The sequence below is a fragment of the Halichoerus grypus genome, chromosome 7, assembly GCF_964656455.1.
Source record: "Halichoerus grypus chromosome 7, mHalGry1.hap1.1, whole genome shotgun sequence".
In the NCBI taxonomy this organism is placed as follows: domain Eukaryota; kingdom Metazoa; phylum Chordata; class Mammalia; order Carnivora; family Phocidae; genus Halichoerus; species Halichoerus grypus.
In genome coordinates, this window is record NC_135718.1 from 30,271,505 (window position 1) to 30,292,332 (window position 20,828).

General features: G+C 42.6%; 1 protein-coding gene across 1 annotated transcript in view; it reads right to left on the reverse strand.

Annotated features, from left to right (window-relative positions):
* PI4K2A (phosphatidylinositol 4-kinase type 2 alpha) overlaps positions 1-17,843 on the reverse strand; it is a 28,294-nt gene extending 10,451 nt beyond the window's left edge. Inside the window, exons 1-4 of the mRNA XM_036111555.2 lie at positions 17,323-17,843; positions 9,982-10,182; positions 4,819-4,950; positions 4,297-4,450 (exon numbers count right to left, since the gene is read on the reverse strand). Coding sequence (XP_035967448.1) covers positions 4,297-4,450; positions 4,819-4,950; positions 9,982-10,182; positions 17,323-17,757 — 922 coding nt within the window. The 5' untranslated portion in view covers positions 17,758-17,843. The remainder of the gene's footprint in view (positions 1-4,296; positions 4,451-4,818; positions 4,951-9,981; positions 10,183-17,322) is intronic.
* Between the last annotated feature and the right edge of the window lie 2,985 nt (positions 17,844-20,828).

Here is a 20,828-nt window from a genome sequence, read left to right on the forward strand (position 1 = left end):
CATCTGCCTTCAGCTCGGGTCACGATCCCAGGGTTCTGGCATCAAGTCCCGCATCTGGCTCCCTGCTCGGCGGGAAGCCTGCTTCTCCCTCTCCCACTCCCCCTGCTTGTGTTCCCTCTCTCGCTGTGTCTCTCTCTGTCAAATAAATAAATAAAATCTTTAAAAAAACCCAAAAAACAAAAATGAAGGTGAAATAAAGACATTTTCAAACCAACAAAACCAAAATTCATCAGCAGCAGACTAGTATTAAAATATTCTATTTTAGGGTGCCTGAGTGGCTCAGTTGATTAAGCGTCTGACTTTGACTCAGGTCATGATCCCAGGATCCTGGGATCAGGCCCTGCCTCAGGCTCCCCACTCAGTGAGGAGTCAGCTTGTCCCTCTCCCTCTGCCCTTTCCCCTGCTTGTGCTCTCTTTCTCTCTCTCAAATAAATAAATAAAATCTTAAAAAAAAAGTGTATCTATATTCTCTAAGTCAAAGGAAAATTATCCCAAACAGAAGCTTGGAGATACAGGAAAATTGAAAGAGCAATAAAATGGGTAAATATATTAGTAAATCTAGATAAATATTAGCTTTTTGCGGTATGATAGTGTTTTTTTTTAAAGAGTTATCTTTTAGAGACACATACTGAAATAATTATGAATAAAATTACATCTGTAATTTGCTTTAAAATAATAAAAGAAGATAAGTAAACAGAAGTGTGAATGGGATAGGATTAGTCATGGACTGATGGTTGTTAAGGCTGGAATGACCAGTGCATGGAGGTTCACTATTCTGCTTATTTATATATGCTCAAACGTCTCCATAATTATTATTAATAACAGTAATAATAATAACAATATCATCTTATGGTTTTACAGAAAAGTGGTTTTACATATGCACAAACATACACATATACATACATACATGCATATATAATTAAAATGTATGATACTAATAGTATAAAAGTCTGGAGATAGGAAATCAAAGATTCACATGGTAATCTTTAGAGTAACCATCGAGGGAAAAGACAAAGCGTATAAACTTCTGAGCTAAAAGAGGGGAGAAATGAAATATTTACAAAATAATTTAAGATTTTATTTAGAGAGAGAGAGAGCACATGTGAGCAGAGGGAGGGGCAGAGGGAGAGGGAGAAAGAATCTCAAGCATACTCTGTGCTGAGCACGGAGTCTGACGTTGGGCTCAATCTCATGACCCTGAGATCATGACCTGAGCCGAAATCAAGAGTCAGACACTTAACCAAATGAGCCACCCAGGCGCCCCTAATTACAAAATAATTTTAAAAGAAAGCAAAAAAGAAAAGAGATCATAGGAAGAAGTGTAGGAAAAAAAAAGACAAGCACACAAAATAGAAAGGAAATAAGATGGTGGATGAAAATCCAAATATATCTGTATGTACATTATAGATAAATAAACTAAATGCTCTAAAACTAAAATATAACAGTTGTCTCACTGGATGAATAAAATTGATAACCATTTAAATATTTAGTTTAAGAAAAAAAAGAGAAGATTGAAATTGCTAAAATCAGAAATGAAAGTAGGGACATTACTACCAATTTTACCAAAATAAAAATAAAAAGGATTATAAGAGAGTACTATAGGCAATTGTATACCCAGAAACTGGATAGCCTAGATGAAATGGCCAAATTCCTAGAAACACAAAATCGAAAGACTAGACCATGCAGGGGCGCCTGGGTGGCTCAGTTGGTTAAGCATCCAACTCTTGATTTCAGCTCAAGTCATGATCTCAGGGTCATGAGATCAAGCCCCATGTCAACATAATAAAAGTCATACATGAAAAACCACAACAAACATCATCCTCAATGGTGAAAGACCAAAAGCTTTTCTCTAAGATCTAGAACAAGGCAAAAATGCCCGCTTTCAACATTTCTATTCAACTTGGTACTGGAAGAACAGAGCAATTATGCCTAAGAAAGAAATAAAAGGCATCTAAATTTGAAAGAAAGAGGTAAAATTATCTGTTTACAGATGATATGATTTTATATGTAGAAAACCCTAAAGATGCCACACAAAAAAAATCAGAACTAATAAATAAACTCAGCAAAGTATCAGAGTACAAAGTCAACACATAAAAATCACTTGTGTTTTTACTAACAACAAACAATCCAAAAAGCAAATTAAGAAAACAATTCCATTTAGCATCAAAAAGCATAAAATACTTAGGAATTAATTTAACCAAGGAGGTGAAAGATTTGTATAATAAAAACTATAAAACATGGCTGAAAGAAATTAAAGAAGACATAAATAAATGGAAAGACACTCCACACTCACAGATTGGAAGGCTCAATATGGTTAAGACGTCAATACTACTTTGAAGCTATTTAGAGATTTAATGCAATTCCTATCAAAATCCCAATGATGTTTTTTGCAGAAATAGAAAAACCCATCCTAAAATTTATATGCAATCTCAAGGGATACCAAATAGACAAAACAATCCAGAAAGAAAAGAACAAAGCTGGGGGACTCATACTTCCTCCGAATTTCCAAACTTACTATAAAACTATACTTACTATAGGGGCGCCTGGGTGGCTCAGTCTGTTGGGTGTCCAACTCTTAGTTTCAGCTCAGGTTGTAATCTTGGGGTTGTAAGATCAAGCCCTGTGTCGGGCTCTGCGCTGGGCATGGAGCCTGCTTAGGATTCTCTCTCTACCTCTGCCCCTCCTCCCCCACTTGTGCGCACATGTGCGCGTACTCTCTCAAACAAACAAAACAAAACTATGCTTATTACAAAACTTAATACAAAGCTATATAAATCAAAATAGTGTGGTATTGGCATAAAGACGGATGCATAGACAAATGAAATACCATACAGTCTAGACATAAACCTTTGCATGTATGATCAAATGGTTTTCAACGAGAGTGACAAGACCATTCAATGATGAAAAGATAGTCTTTTCAACAGATGGTGCTGGGAAAACTGGATATCCACATATAGAATGAAGTTAGACCCTTACCTCAGACCATATACAAAAATTAACTCAAAGTAGATCCATGACCTAAATCTAAGATCAAAAATTATAAAACTCTTAAGACAAAAACATAGGGCAAAAGCTTCATGGCATTAGATTTGGCAATAATTTCTTGCATATGACCCCAAAGGCACAGACAATAAACAAAAAAATAGACAAACTGGACTTCGTGAAAATTTAAAAATTAATTGCATCAAAAGATATTATCAACAGAATAAAAAGGCACCCCATGGAATGGTAGGAAATATTTGCAAATCATGTATTTGAAAAGGAATTAATATCCAGAATATATTAAAAAACTCCTACAACTCAACAACAAAAAAACGTGATTCAAAGATGGGAAAAGGAGTTGAACAGACATTCCTCCAAAGATATGCAAATGGCCAAAAAGTACATGAAAAGATGTTCACAACATCACTAATCATTAGGGAAATGCAAAACTACAAGAGGAGACCACATTATACCTATCAGGATGGCTACAAATGAAAAACAAAACAAAACAAAACCCAGAAAATAACAAGTGGTGACGAAAAGGTGGAGAAACTGGAACCCCTGTGCACCATTGGTGGGAATGTAAAAATGGTGCAGCCACTGTGGAAAACAAAATGGCAGCTCCTCAAAAAATTAAACATAGGTCAACCATACTTCAATTAAAAAAAAATTAAACAGAACTGCCATATTACCCAGCAATTCCACTTCTGGGTATATACTCAAAAGAAATGAAAGTAGTGTCTCAAAGATATTTGTACACCCATGTTCATAGCAACATTATTCACAAGAGCTAAAACATGGAAGCAACCCAAGTGTCCACTGACGGACAGATAAGCAAAATACAGTATATACATACAATGTATATCCAGCCTTAAATAGGAAATTCTGATATATGCTGCAACATGAATAAAGCTTAGTGGCATATACTAAGTGAAATAAGCCAGTCACAAAGTGACAAATACTGTATGAGTCCACTAATATGAGGTACTTAAAGACAAAACTGTCCTGTGATAGCTCTTGCTACTATGAGTAACTAGGGATCAAGGGCAAAAGTATTCCTGATGTTGCTTTGGAAGAGCCAGTGTGTCTTCCGTCTGGGACCGGGAAAGAGGTTAAGATAAAACATTAGTAACTACTGGCTCCAGGATTCACTACCTCTGATAACCACACATGATGTGCCTGAACAAAGCTTGTCTTGGAAAATTATTTTCAAGGCCCTTCTGACTCAGGAAACCTTCGTCCCAAGAAGGCACTGTGGTATGGAGGACCTCACGGGGGTCTAGCACAGGCCCCGGGCTGCCCACGGCTGCTCACCAGTGTTGCGGATGATGTAGTCCAGGACCACCAGCCGCTCAAACTGCAGCAGTAGCTGCCGGTTAGTGTTCTCCGGGAGAGGTTCTGCTTCAAAACGCCGTAGCCAGTAGTCTGCATCTTTGTAGCCTTCAACAAAGAGCTGGAATGAACCAACCTGCAGCCAAAGAGCAGGAATTAAGGTATTTCCCTACAGCTCAAGTCCAGAGAGCCCAGGAGTAAGCCGGGTGGCCCATAATGCCCTATGGAGTTTATATCAGAAAAAGGTCATGAGAGTGAGTGCCCATCCAAATTCAAGAAGCGCATCTAAATGGGCCAGAGGAGTCAAGTGAGAAAGTTAGGGTCTCTGTTCTCTGGAGAATTATTCCCCAAACCTTAGACCCTCAGAAACGAGGAAGACGGGCGCCTCACGGCAGGCTATTCACATGTCTATATGCAAGTGTCTAGGTGCCTTGTTTCACCACTTGGATGGTCATGCCATCATACATCATCACCTTTACTAAGCCACACAGGTGCACTGTATACCTTTGGCGGTAGCCCGATGCGATTAAACCGCTGCCCAACTTTTGGCACTTTCTCTAGCGCAAGCCGCTTGCCCCTGGACTTCACTCGGTCAATGGCACTATAGTTGAAGGTATCACTGGCCAGGTATACTACCTACAGTGGAAAGAGAACAGATACCTAGGTTACAGTCAAGTATAAGGAAATATATCACTATGGCAGGGAATACCTGGATGCTCACCAATACTGTTCCTCTTCCAGAGGATGCAGAAAGAATGTACTTCTCAGCCTTTCTAATATGAGTAGTTCAGGCCAATGGAATGTTGACAAAGTGATGTCTGTATATCACTTCCGGGCCTGGCCCCTTAAATCTCCCATGATCCTTAGTTTCACACTCCCCAATCTGTGCAGCTGGAAATGAAGGGCTCGGAGATGGCAAAACCACATCATGGAAGGATCTTAGATCTCTTGTCACTACACGGAGTGACAAGGGATCTGGGAGAGCTGCCTAACTGGCATGAGTCTACGATGTGAGCAAGATCCATTCAACCACTGAGATTCAGGAATTGTTATAGCAGCTAGCAAGAATTCCCCTGTCTAATACAGCCGTCTCCTGGGTTAGAAGAGGGCCCAGGGCCTATTTTTCTCTCCAGATAAAAACAAATTGCGATTCACTCTATACCCTTTTATTTCTTTTGAATTCTGTACTATGTGCAATTTATTCACATTTTAAAAATAAACATTAAAAAATAAACATTAGGGGAGCCTGGGTGGCTCAGTCGGTTAAGCATCTGCCTTCAGCTCAGGTCATGATCCCAGGGTCCTGGGACTGGGCCCCGCATCAGGCTCTCTGCTCAGCGGGGAGTCTGCTTCTCCCTCTCCCTCCATCTACTGCTCTGCCTACTTGTGCTCTGTCAAATAAATAAAACCTTAAAAAAAAATTAAAAAATAAACATTAAAATGGGTTTTAATCCTTAGTGAATTGCTATATAACATGCATATCTATGTAGACTATATCTGGAATATTACACAAGAAACTAGTACCAGAAGCTGCCTCTGAGGAAGGAAATGGAGTGGCTGGAAGGCAGAGGTGGGAGAGAGGCTGAACTGCCCTTCTCTGTCTACCCTACTGTGCCTTCTGATTTCTACACTAGAGGCCTGCATCGCCTATTCAAAAAAAACATTTTTTTAAAGATTGTATTTATTTCTTTGAGAGAGAGAGAGAAAGAGAGAGAGAGCATGAGAGGGGTGGAGGGGCAGAGGGAGAAGCAGAAGCAGGAAACAGGCTCCCAGCTCTCTGCCCAGGACCCCAGGATCATGACCTGAGCTAAAGGCAGATGTTTAACCGACTGAGCCACCCATGAACCCTTCAAAAAAACATGTTTTAATGGGCCATCAATATTACACTTCATTGGGGCACCTGAGTGGCTCAGTTGGTTAAGCGTCCAACTCTTGATTTCGGCTCAGGTCATGATCAAGTCCCACGTCAGTCTCTGCACTGGGTGTGGAGCCTGCTTAAGATTCTCTCTCTTCCTCTCCCTCTGTCCCACCCCCCCCCAAAAAAATATTACACTTGATTGTCAAATTGTGGTAATATCACTGTAATCCGTATGTATGTCAATTATCACCCTTATCACACCATCTTGTGATTATCCATTTATACATCTAACCTCTCTCTTAAGACTCGAGATTTGGGGGGAAAAGAGAACATCTTATTTTATTCATATTAGCATCTTCAGTACCTAACACAGTGGCTGGCACATGCTCATTAAATATTTATTAAGTGGGGCGCCTGGGTGGCTCAGTTGGTTAAGTGACTGCCTTTGGCTCAGGTCATGATCCTGGAGTCCCTGGATCAAGTCCCGCATCGGGCTCCCTGCTCAGCAGGGAGTCTGCTTCGTCCTTGGACCCTATCCCCTCTCATGTGTTCTCTCTCTCTCATTCTCTCTCAAATAAATAAATAAAATCTTAAAAAAAAAAAAATTTATTAAGTGAATGCATGAATGAGTTACAAGCTTCTTTCAGAGATAGCAACAAGTGAGTCTCAGCATATAAATAACTAAAATCAAATTTAAAATTCTTTCTTTTCTAAGCCTTGCAAAATTCATTACAAATAATTATTGTGCCTATGAATCTTAGAGAGGGACAAAAATCATCCCCTCCCTCCTAGCCATTCATCTGTCCATCCAAAGTTAACAGGAGTATCTACAATGGATGTGCAAGGTACAGTAGGTTGGCAATCTCTGCCCAGGAAACACAAGCACAGAAGTTAAGGAGAAAAAAGGCTTTCCTAAGAATACCTTGCCAGTTTCCACAGTGAAAACCCTCATTCTCTCAAGCAATAAACCACCCTTTCCCCCCAATCAGATTTTTTTTTTTTTTAAAGATTTTATTTATTTATTTGACAGAGAGAGACACAGCGAGAGAGGGAACACAAGCCGGGGGAGTGGGAGAGGGAGAAGCAGGCTTCCCGCAGAGCAGGGAGCCCGATGCGGGGCTCAATCCCAGGACCCTGGGATCATGACCTGAGCCGAAGGTAGACGCTTAACGACTCAGCCACCCAGGCGCCCCTCAGATTTATTTTCGATTGCTCTCTGTAACAACCCACTTTTTTCTCTATGACTAATGAAACTATCATAACCCGAAACCTTACAGTAACAGAGAGCAGAAACAAGCTATCGAGTGAGAACTGGAGCCTTACTATTTGAAGCTCCATCATAACATGAGCCCTGTTCCCATAGTGACAGATGCTCTCATTAACTGGATAGAATCCTGTCACAAGGGTGGGGAGGGTGGGAGAGGAGAGACCTCCTCTCACTATTCTGCGGCAGCTGTAGGTTAAACTTGCAAAGTTCTATCTCATTTCAGTCTCATGGAAGACTAATATTTTGTTGTTGCTGACTTTTTGATGCAAAACATCAAACAGGGAAACATCTAACAGGGAAAGAGGAAGACCAGAGATGGGGAAGAACAGGATCATGGCAGGTGACATTCTATTATGATTAGAATTGTCATAAAAGTACCACAGGCTAAGACATATGGAGTATTTACATTGTGCCAAGGCACTGGGCTCTGTGTTTTACATGGATTATCCTGTGTAATCTTAATAGCCGCCCCATAAAGTAGGAACTACTTATATCCTTATTTTTATAGTGAGGAAACTGAGCACGCAAAGCATGTGGGGGTGTCTTAAGTGACTTGCCAAGGGTCACCCAATCAAGAGCTGCAGAGCCAGAACTGGGACTCAAGCCCTGATTCTTAGGCACTACTCTCCAGAAACACAGGCAGAACATGCACAGGGCCAGGTGCAGACTGCTATTTACCTAGTAAAGAAAGGGAATTACAGTGATGAGCAAGGAGTATTTAAAAGAATGTTTAGAGTCTAGGAGGGGCCTAGTAGGAGGAATTCAGGTTAGGCAGGAGATCTTTGGAGCATTAATTATCATACGAGATGTTCAAAGTGTGCTATTTAACTCTGTGTACAGACAGAACTAAAGCATAAAGGGAAGTAATGAGCTGTACAAGGCCAGGCAATGAATCCAATGTCAGTGGGAGCTGTAAGCAGACACTCTCCCCATAGATCTGAGTTGGGGGATCTCTAGGATTGTCCCTCATGTTTTGATATTCACTCACTGATTCAGCTGGCACTTACCGAATACTTACCATAAAAACAGTACTTTGCTTGGGGCACCTGGGTGGTTCAGTCGGTTAAGTGTCTGACTCTTGATTTTGGCTCAGATCACTATCTCAGGGTCATGAGATTGCGCTGAGCATGGAGCCTGCTTAAGATTCTCCCTATCCCTCTGCTCCCCCCACGCCCCGCCCTCCAGCTCATGTGCACACTCTCTCTCAAAGCAAAAACAAAAACAAACAAAAAAACCCACAGTACTTTGCTAGGTGCTGAGAATAAGAGGAAATTTCAAGAAACGGTCCCTGACTTCTACAAACTTACAAACCAGTTGGCTGATTGTTTGGAGTTTGGCGGCAAAGGAGCAGACAGTTAAACAACCACAACAATCACAATTTCTTCTAAAACACCCTGGGAAAACAGAAAAAATAGGTTTGAAGGGAAGCTCCTGTCTGCTGATCAGTCTCTTTGCCCAAAGAGTCTACTATCTAAACCTGCAAAGAAAACCTCAAGCAGGGGTCTTTAGTCTACTGGCATGGTCCTTACAAGGTCAATGAATGGACTCCCAACTGGTCCATGAACCATCCCCGTGAAATTATATGCAAAACAACAATTGTAAATATATGAATTTTTTCTGGGAACGACATCTCTAGCTTTCATCAGATTCTCAGAGGATTAAGGCCCATAGCTACAAAGATGCCCCTGCAGCCTTAGGGCATCATATCAGAGTTCCACCTTAAGTTGTTACTAAACCTCAGGTAGCCACACATACTAAATGGGTGATGATGTGTCCTTGAATGTTCATATGCTGACCAGCAGGCATTCCTTCCCCTCACAACCCTCGGAAAGTTTCCTGGACACCTGTAGTACAGGGGCTTTTCACCTGGCATCAGTAAAATGTATGCAATCAATTCTGTATTTCAGCATACTGAAGGGGTGGCAGGGCTCAGACCCTAAGCTAAGTCTATCACACATATAAGGTGTGTGCAAATTCATTCTAAGTGTGGATTCGCCTGGATCTGGGACCCGATTTTGTTATGTTCAGATAAGTACCAGTTTCCCATAGCATAAAGATGGATGAGAATTCCATGTCAGTTCCCTGTACAGGTTCAAGCCAGACCTTTACTCTAACCCTCAGCCCATCCTAGACTCCTCCTTGCCAGAGTGACTAGCTAACATCAGTTAGTCCGTTTTAGAACATATCTAAATCATGGAATAGCTCGGAAATCTAAGAGAATGAGCTACAAAAGTAGCTAGGTTTCTAACCAGCTTGCAGTTACCTGGGATCGAAAGACCCGGGAAACCCATAAATGTGCATCAGAGGGTCAGTGAATTTCCTGAAATTGTATGCGAAAATTTTATGTGTATCCTTCTCAGGATAGCTTCCATCAGATGATCAAATCATGAGCCTACATCTACCACCTTCCCCCCAAAAAGGCTGAGAGCCCTAGATTCAGGGCATACATAGCCCTCCTTGGACCTAATGGCTCCATTAACAGGTAGCAGGCCCAGGAAAACTCTGGATAGGCAGTAAGGCTCCCTGGAGACAGGTCACTGACCTTTGTACGGGGTACAATGTTGAGTTCCAGTTTTTGGTCCACCAGACTGGCCCCTGCCTCTGAGAGATAGCCCTGGTTGAGGACAAGGCAGTCACGGCCAAAGCAGCAGGGACAGCATAGCTTCTGCAGCCACTTGGTCCACTTAGGATTAAGGTGCCCATATGGCTCTTCGTTCTTGGGTTTGAAGACAGCAGTGATCTTCTACACAGAGAAAAGAAAAATAGGATGTTAAAGGCAAATTGATTAAAGTGGGTCACAGACCAGGTCAGCAGGACTCTAGAAAGAAACGAGAAGGCACAGGCAGACAATCCCTAAAGACAGACACTGGCTTCTCCCCAGCTTGTAAGTGGAAGACACAGCTCATGTGTGCAGCTAAGAGACCCACTGCCAGGAAGGGCTGTGGCCAGAGAAGATGCCACATCTAGTACACATGGTAAAACAGATTGTCACACCATCAAACCCCAACTTCCAAGGTAAATTCATACAAACCGTTGTTCTGCATCAATTAGGTAAAAGCTCAAAAAAGTACCAACTGAAAGGAAATTAATAAGGTATTATGGTATGAGGTTAAAAAAACTCCAGCAGTGCTTGATTTCCTCTATCAGTCTTATTATCTCACTCCCTGGGTGTTAACAAAACCTTAAAATAAAAAGTTTAGGAACGACAAACTAAGAAAGTAATGGAAGGAAAAACTCACAGCGTGAGAAAGAATCTGCCATCTGATTATAATAGGGTTCTTTTAAGTGACTCTGTTAGGCAAGAGATTAGGACATGAGAGCCCACAAAGATTAAAATCCATCTTCTCTTGCAGGTGAGAACTTAATCCTCAGAGGTCCTTAGAAATATGGGATGCTGCTGCAACCCCAAAACAATGGGCCTCCCTTCTGGAGTCTTCCTCCCCAGGCCAGGCAGCCCTCCATGGTTATTTCACATTTGTCTCATTCCCTCTAGTCCCCAAACTGGTACTTTCAAAGGAAGAAAAGTAAATATGCTCTCCAAGTGATTCATCTTTGTATCATATGACTCTCCCTCTCTCTCACCCCACAGCCAACTCAAGCTAGTCTGGGTCATAAGACATTTTCCTCTGAGTGTCACTTCCTGACAGGCAGGTCACAGCAGAAAACATACGCCCATCTGCCTGCATTAAGTATGTACTCATATTAGGAACTGGCTAGATACATGTCTCCAACAATAATTGGTCCATCTTGAGGCTAGTTCTTTCAAGAAGCCTTGCAAGAATTTGAGAGGACAAGAAAAATACAGAACTTTCCTCCCTCCAAAGGAATCAATTTATTCTTAAACACAAACAACCTTACTGATTCACCGGGGAAAGTCAAATGCATAAATTCATATCCTAGGTCTTCAGATTTACCTTTTTATCCAAAATGGCTAGCAAAAGGCCTAAGTTAGCAATATTCCTGGCTCCGTACCCCCGGAACCCTGGGCTCCAAACCACACAGCAGCAGTAACAAGGGACTCCTATCACTCAGAGAATGACCGATGAGTCCATGGTAACTCTCTGGAACTAGACAGTAAAACCACAGGACAGCTTGAGGCACATCCCCCACAACTTAACAGTCAGTTCAACTGAGGTACAATGTGGAGTTCGGCAGGCTGCTTCCCAGCAGAAGGAAGACCAAGACAATCTTCTTAGCGGGGCTGAAAAATACCAGGACTGAGGCCTAAATACCTTCATTAAAGAAAGCAGAAACTGAAGGCCAAGACCGCAGCCAAAGCCCCATTTACAGACTCACCTCTCAAACTTCTCCATTTCCTTCCGACAGGAGAATCGGAAAGCATCTTGAGGACTGTGAAAGCATTAGTGACCATCACTACCTCAGTATCACACAAGGTTCATTAAATAATAACGTTTGGACTGGACAAATGGAGGGACAGTAGGGTGAGAAGGATGGATGAACAGAAAGATATCAGGCAGGAAGGGAGACAAGTGCCCTTCAGGACTAAGCATGGCCTCAGTTCAATTCAGTTCTGCTAACATGTGCTCAGTCCTTCATTTGTGTAAGACAGTGTGTGAGTGCCGCAGGTTTGCTGGATGATACATGACACAGCCTCAGGCCTAATTTCCAAAGCTGACGTGAACTTCACATTTTCAGCTGTATTCCTGAATACTCAAGAATACTCAAGAACTACTCAAATCAGAAAGGCACCCACCACTGTTTGGTTGAGAAAGAAAATGTCTACTGCCTAATTTTTCTCATTCTCCTCTCTCTTCTTTACTATACTTTCCATTCCTTTCTTACATTTAATTAGGAGTAAGCTTCAGTTTGATGCCATTTTTTTTTTTTTTAAAGATTTTATTTATCTGACAGAGAGAGACACAGCGAGAGAGGGAACACAAACAGGGGGAGTGGGAGAGGGAGAAGCAGGCTTCCCGCGGAGCAGGGAGCCTGATGCGGGGCTCGATCCCAGGACCCTGGGACCATGACCTCAGCCAAAGGCAGACGCTTAACGACTGAGCCACCCAGGTGCCCCGCCAATATTTTTCAAATGCCTTTCCTTACCACCCACTGACTAACCCTCCTTTAATGAAAGGGCTGAGGTACAGGGAGCTTAAGCAGCAGCAGCAATGGAACTGGGGATCCAAAGAGAACTGCACAGGAATCAGGAGGCCACTCACTGGCTGGTGTCAGAACCCGAACCAAATACTGGGACCTGGAACGCAAAGGGTTTTCTCTATCTATCCAGCAGCCCCAAGGAGGAGGTATCATGTGACACTAAAATTTAAGGTAGTTCAAGCACATCACTCATATTGTACAGTGAAATACACAGAAATAACTTCTTATAAAAGTCGGGTTTTTTTTTTTAATTTGGTAAACGTGAAGCTGATGATTCTCCAACATTTTGGTCTGAAGATCCCTTTAAACTCTTAATTATTAAAGACCCCCAAAACTTTTGTTTATGTGGGTAAAACCTACATTTGCTGTATTACAAATTAAAACTGAAATGTTAAGACTGTTAATTCATTTAATAAAAATAAACCTATTACATGTTAATATGGGTGCTATGTTTTTGTGAAAAATAACTATTTTCAAAAACAATTTTTAGTGAAAAGGCAGGCACTGTTTCACATTTTTGCAATCTCTCTAGTGTCTGGCTTAATAAAAGGCAACTGTATTTTCACATCTTCCTTAATATTCAATCTGTTTCGATATCACATATCATGTAGCCCCTGGGAATCTCCACTGTGCACACACAAGGAAGTGGGAATGAAAATGGCAAATAGTCTTAAAATTGTTATAAAAATAATTTTGACCTGGGCACTCCTAAAAGGATTCCTACAGGTCCTTCAGCCTCAGACAACTGCTGTATCCTGTGTTAGGAGTCGGATAGAAACAGCACTCCTATTTAGGCAGAGAAGCCTTCTTTACATGTTAACTCTCAGAAAAGAGAGGGATGGGCTACTCCAAATATATGAGACCCTGAAAGAAGATGGGATCCAAACAGAATGCCAACAGAAGAGATTTAGACTGTATTTATTTTCCTATCCACTGCCATTGACCCAACCTGTCTCATCCGTTACAACTGGTGGCCTGGGATAGGTCCCTACAATAGACGGTAATGATGCTTAAAAACCTCAAGAACTACATCTAAATATGACATACAAACTTGACTACCTCTTAACATTTTAGAAAAAAAAAAAAAGTTATTCTGGGGGTGCCTGGGTGGCTCAGTCCATTAAGCAACTGCCTTCGGCTCAGGTCGTGATCTCAGGGTCCTGGTATCGAGCCCCAAGTCCAGCTCTCTGCTCAGTGGGGAGTCTGCTTCTCCCTCTCCCTCTGTGCTTGCACACGCTCTCTCACTCCCGCTCTCAAATAAATAAATAAGAATTTAAAAAATTATTCTGTTTGAGACCTTTATTCTTTGTTGGGCTATCAGTGTTGCTCTCAACCACGTATAAGGACATCAGAATTTCTTGGGAGGGCACAGGTAGTTGGAAGAAGCACACTCAGGACTATAACATAATTTTATATTTGAAAAATGAAAAAAAAAATCTGTACCATTTTCATGACAAGCTCCTGATGGGTAAGTATTTTTAAAAGACTGCAAATTACGATATAAGGCCTAGTTCCTAGAACATGTGAGAGGTATTCATAAAATTTTGAAGCAAACACCAATTAACATTATCTAATAAATTACTATTCTCAGTGGTCATAAAATCATCATCTCAAAATTATACTACTTTTGCTTTATTCAATGCCATGTGTCCAAGAAACCCTAATCCAGAGGTCAGTGGGCATTAACTTAACAAAAAGCAGAACACTTGGAGCTCCTGCTACGTACCAGGAACTATGCCAAAGGCTTTCATGTGTGATATCGCATTTAATCTTCTTAATAAACTAATGAATCACATGCTATTCTATGATTCTTGGCAATATGAACATATAATATTACTAGCCTCACAAAACAGAAAATGCTCAAAAAATATTTTCATAGGTGACTGAGCATAAGACCAGAAAGCAGAAGAATGCAAGTGAGGAGGGTAATATGAGCACTCTCTACCATGCCTTCTAATCTAGCATTTTCCATCTTACTGTTCTCTAGGTCTCCACTTGCTTGCCCTGAGGGAGAAACCATCCTAAATTGGGAAATGAAATCAGGACTATTATCTTCAAGAACCTTCTAGCCTCTCTAGCTCCAAAAGCAGCTCTGGCAGAAACTGCTGGTTCCCCCAATCTCTGTTCCCTCTTCTTCCTTGGACACGGGACTCCGCGTGTGGGGCAAAATAAAGACTACAGTCCCCAACCACTACTGCAGTTAAGTTCTGAACAACGGAATATAAAGAGTCTGGTGCAACTTCTATGAAATATCTTAAAGGAAGAGGGCATACTCTCCCTCTCCTTTCCTTCTTCCAACTGGTTGAAAAACAGACAAGATGTCTGCAGTCTGAGTAGCCATCTTGGATCATGAAGTGGAAGCCACATGCTAGGGATGGCTCATCAGCTGGATGGAAGGATGCACATTGTTCATATTGCCATGCCAGCCCTGGGCAGCCTAGAGATTTCTTCTATGAGAGTTAATGTATTTTTATTCAAGTCATTATTATTTTAAATTTTCTGCCACACATAGCCAAATGTAATCCTAACCAATATGGTAGATGAAAAGAGGAGGCAGAAATTCAGATGACTAACTTTGACGCAGCACTGCATAGTTTTTAGGAGCATGAATTCTGGAGCCGGTTGGCCTGGGTCTGAATCCTGCCTCCTACTTACTAGCTTTTAAGACCCTAAGCAAATTAGTTATACTGTGTGCCTTGATGTCATCATCTGTGGGGATAATAATAGTACCTACTTCCAAGGGTGTTATAAGTGCTAAGTGAATTATTATTCGTGAAGCACTTAAAACAGTACCTAGCATATAGTAAGTGCTATCTACGTATTTGTTAAATAAAATAAACACATTTGGAGCAGGGCCAAAGATGACACGACCAACTACAGTGAGCCTGTGGTTCATTGTAACCCACCACAGCATTTAGGAAGCGGTCCTCTGCTCTGAACCACATTTTCCTCAGTGGGAGCAAGATGGTTATATTAATAAGTTTTGTCAGGGCATATGTGTTTTGACTTCCTCTCAAAGAAAGGACAGTGGCCAGGATTTAGACCCTGGGATCCTGCAAATCACCAAGGAACATACCCACAGTCTGTCATTCTCTGTAGCCTATGCACAGAGGTGGTAGTAAATTTACCTGCCAGGTAGAAGTGAAAGATCTTATTACTCCCACCTGTCAGAGCACCAGATCACTTCTCAGCTGACCTGACACACTTCCAACAAAGCTGTAAAGTGTCATGAAAGAAAAATAAAAACCTTCCTCCTGTTCCTATACCTATCAAAGATAATTAGTCCCTTCTTACATCAGCCAACAAGCTAAAAAAAAAAAAGTAAAATAAAATAAAAAATAAAAACCACTTACATAAAAAATGAAAGTATCTTGCTAATAACATTTAGACCTCAGGACACCCACTGTTCTTATATTCTAGAAGTAACGGTTCCCCTTTGAGCTTTCAATTTAACTCGGTGCTCCCTTACTTGAGGGACTTGGAAAGACCTATTATTCTCAAAGTTTTCCCCAACTTCCCCAACTCAGTTTATGTTAATTGCACTGATGGCAGAATTGCTTTCTGGTTCTTGATAATTCAGGGACAACAACATCTGGGAGAATGACCAGATCATTCAATGAACCTAACCAAGGGCTACAAGTCAGAGTCGATCCTGGCCACTCGGCACTCCTCTAAGAACAAAATACCACCCATCTAGAGTTCACCCAGGAGAGACGCAGCAAAAATTTGCAGGAGATTTGACAACCATTATTTTAATAAGTGTAACAATAGTATATTTTTCCAATAAACCATTCTGGCCCATCTGAGAACTCTGACAGGGAAAAGTTAGTATGTTTTGACCCACTGATATTCCAATGATACCTCTGGTTTGATATAAATGCCTTAAATTCTTCTGCAGCTATCAAAAGAATAAAGTCACCTCTCAGCTGCCCTGGTCACCCCATGTCCCATCCCAACCCATCTCATCCCCATCCCCCTTTATACATATGCAAGGGACAAAAAATAAAGGTCAGCAAACACTTTGCCTGAGCTAAAAAGCAAACCGCTGATAGTCCTAGGAGAGAAATGAAAGTAAAAGGTAGCAGGCAGTCCTGTGTTTCTAAAACTCCGCTTTCTTTACTGAAGAACCATAAAAAAGAATTTGAACAATCTCCCAGAAGTGAGCAATAACCAGGACAGATGAAACTGGTTTAAGTCCACCCACTCCATCACTGACGTCTGCCAGCAAGAGACCTGGGACGGTGGTAGACATCCCCACAACACAGAAGGCTGGAACTGAACCCTCAGAGCCCTTGATGGATCACCCGTCCTCCTCAGTGAACAGCGACAACGCTGGTTCGGTCCAAAAAGAGGAAATGGGCCCAAAGCTCAAATCTGTAGGACAATGGCCGAATAGCAGTCTCCGTAGTTTAAAGCTAAGGAATCTACTAGAGAGTAGCATCTCCCCGCGCGTCTCCGTCGACAGGCCGATTGCCCCACCACACCGCCGGGCCCCTTGCCTGTATCTGGTCAATTTCCTCTTTTCATTCTCCGCTCACTCCTCCCCCACCAAATAGGTTCTGATTTATTTCTTCAGTCCGCAGAGCTTCTCCATCTCCAGTCCTCAGGGGCATTCCAAAATCTTGCCAAGGGGCTCTGCACTGTGAAGTTTCTCCCTTTTGCAGCCTTTCAACCCCCCTTCTCCCTCTGGCTGTGCGAAGCTGCTAACTCCCCCGGACAGGCCCACCCTCCCCAAAGGCGGCGGCGGCCCCCACCCCGCTCTCACCCCCTGAGGGTCCTTGACGAAGTAGCTTCCGCTGGAGCCCTGGTAGATGCGCTCGGGGAAGATGCAGCGCTCGATGGCCACCTCGGCCTGCCGCACCACCGCCTCGAACTCGGGGTCCTCCGGGAACTCGTTCCGCTCGCGGTGGGCCTGCGCGGCGTGCGCCGCCGCCGCCGCCTGGGCGGCCAGGGCTTGGGCCTGCGCCGCCACGGTTTGGGTCTGGCCTTGGGCCGCCGCGCCCCGAGCCCGATCTAGCAGTGGCTGCCGCTCCCGGTCGTGGCCTGGCGAGCCCGGCGGAGAGGGGGCCGGGCCAGCCGCCGCCGCCACTCGGACCGCGCCCCCCGGCACCTGCGGAAAGTGAGCGCCCGAGCCGGACGGGAAGGTGTAGTCCGGGGGTTGGGCCCGTTCGGGGGACACCAGTGGGCTCGTTTCGTCCATCCCTCAGGCCGCCGGCTCCGGGTCCCGGTACGCTCCACAGCTGAGCTCCGGCCCGGGACCAATCCGCGAAACTCCCAACCCCCGACTGGCCAACCAGGTCGCGGCGCCTCGCTGGCCCCGCCCCTACCGAGCCTGTTTACTTGGCGACGAGTCGGCACGACCCCTCGCGCGCGAACGATAACCAATCAGAACCAGCGTCTACGTAATCGCGCTCTCCGCATTTTTCGCCCGTCACCGTCTGTGAAGACTGCGCATGTTCCAAGAGCCAAACCCGGGTCAGACACGCCCCCTGCTCTTACCAGCCTAGCCCCTCCCGTAGCTTCCAATTGCTGACCTGTCTGTGGGAGCTTTCAGTAAAGTAGCCTACCTAATCAGTCAGTCATTTGTTGAGTGCCTATTATGAACCAACCAGCTATGAAACTGGAGAAATCTAATCTTTGTATCTACATTCATTCAATCATGCACTCATTCATAAAATATTTATTGAGCACCTACTATGTTCTAAGTGCTAGAGAGACAAAAATGAAGCAAAGAAACAAAAATCCCTATCTACCTAAATAAAAAGGTTTTTAAAAAATCACAGGCCCAGTGCAATTTACAGAGTCTGGCCTGGATGCTCTATGCTTCTTTGTTAATTGAAGAAAGATATGGTCTTATGTGGGGCACCTGGGTGGCTCAGTCATTAAGTGTCTGCCTTTGGCTCAGGTCATGATCTCAGGGTCCTGGGATCGAGCCCCACATCGGGTTCCTTGCTCAGCAGGAAGCCTGCTTCTCCCTCTCTCACTCCCCCTGCTTGTGTTCCTGCCCTCACTGTGTCTCTGTCAAATAAATAAATAAAATCTTTAAAAAAGATATGGTCTTATAAGACTAGAAAGTTCCATGAGGTAAGAGTACAGGACTGTTTTATTCACCACTGTAAAACCTTGGTGTCTAGACATGATAGGGACTCTGTATATTTTTTATTAGTGGAAAAGAGAAGGAAGAACTATCCTTGCCCTCAAGAGGAAGACATATATAGCTCTCTGAGGCGGCAGGAGAAAAGGAGCCAACAATGAAAACTGAAAACTCAGAATTTCAGCAATTTGGGGGTAGGCTAGAAAGTCAGCAAAGGCCTTAAAGGGGGCATGTGCTATGAGCTGAGTCTTAAAGGCAGAATGTAATTAGATTACTGGGGGGAAAAGGGAAAAAAGAGGGAATCAGAATCATTTGAGTTTGAACCCCATCTCTACACTTAAGCTTCTGTTTTCTCACCTGTAAAATGGGAATTATTATCCCTTCCTCAATTAAATAAGAATTAAGATAATGTCTGTGGAACACTGACATAGTGCTTGGTACATAAACAATTATCCCTCCCTTAATTAAATAAGAATCAAGATAATGTATGTAAAACAGCACAATGGTTAGTACACTCAACAAATGGTACCACCTTTTTTTATCGTTGATGTTGTTTTTGTTTTTGTGCTTAAAATCACCAAGATTAGAGCCATGGGTTTTCACAAGAGATAATCAGCCATATTGTAACCAATATTTCATAGTCATTCTTTCTTGAATCAAATTATTGTCACAGTACTAGAAGTACTAGAAATACTGAACTGAACTGAACTGAATTGAATTGAAACAACTATTGTTGGGGGCACCTGGGTGGCTCAGTCATTAAGCGTCTGCCTTCGACTCAGCTCAGGTCATGATCCCAGGGTCCTGGGATCGAGCCCCGCATCGGGCTCCCTGCTCAGCAGGAAGCCTGCTTCACCCTCTCCCACTCCCCCTGCTTGTGTTCCCTCTCTCACTGTGTCTCTGTCAAATAAATAAATAAAATCTTTAAAAAAAAAAAAGAAAGAAACAACTATTGTTTAATTGTATGTGTGAGAATGTCTTAAACATTTTTTGCCACATAAACCATTTTAGGCAAAGATCCATACAGTTTCCTCTTTCAGTTAGAAGACATGTATTTCCCTTTCTTATCCAGACATCGAATAATTCAGTAATACTTGTCTCTTGCATCCCAGGGATCACATCCACTGAGATGATCTCTTGGAATTATTTGTCTCATTTAGCCCGTAAGCTTCAAATTTTTGTCAAGGAAAGCTGCAAGATTTAGAGTTCTCCCTTGAGAACTCTGTGCAAAATCCTCAAAATTTATTTTTGATTCTACCCCTTAGAACTTGATTTTCCTTCTACTGAAAAAAAAGTGTCAATACATTCCCTATTACCTATGAAGAGCTAGCACTCACCAAATAACTAAGCACGTGCCAGACATTGTTTCATGTAAAGTACATGGATATAACTGGATTACATGTAAATGGCATTACAGCTCTTATGATGTTGGAAACTGAGTAAAGTAACTTGCGTATGGTCATGCAGCTGGTAAGTGGCAGAGCTGGATCCAAATCCAGGGAGACCAGCTCAATGCTTTTAACACTATATTGCCTCTTATTAAATATCTCTATGAGATGTGTTTCATATGTGATGTGGGAAGCAAAGGCAAAAGAAAAATTAAATTTCCTTACTACTTACAGCCCACTGACAAGTCCTTAAAACAGGCAGAGTGACATTCCTCTAGGAACTCAGCTGTCCTGACGTTAATATTTTGCTAAGGGAAAAAGGCTTAGCTTAACATTATCCCAACAACGCCCCCCACCCCCCGCCATCCTATAAGTCTACTTTAACATATAAACATTCCTTTAGAAACTTCCTTTATATCTACCCCCAAGATATCAGTTGGCAATCATCCCCCAAGCATATGACCTACCAATATACATCTGAAGGGTCTCATGGCTAAGATTTTATTAGACAGTAATAAATGACCTTTTCCTAACAATAGCTAACCCCCTCAAAGTCTTGGAAACCTTGCTTCCATAATTCCTTAGAGACTTACGCTATCCCTAACCCCCTCCCAACTTGAAAGTATATAACCAGCCACTCCTCATGACCCCGGTGCAGCTCTTTCTGCCCATAGGTCCTGTCCCTGTGCTCTGTCCCCGTGCTTTAATAAAACCACCTTTTTGCACTGAATATATCTCAGAAATTCTTTCTTGGCCATTGCCTCTGAACCCCAACATCTTTCCACAATC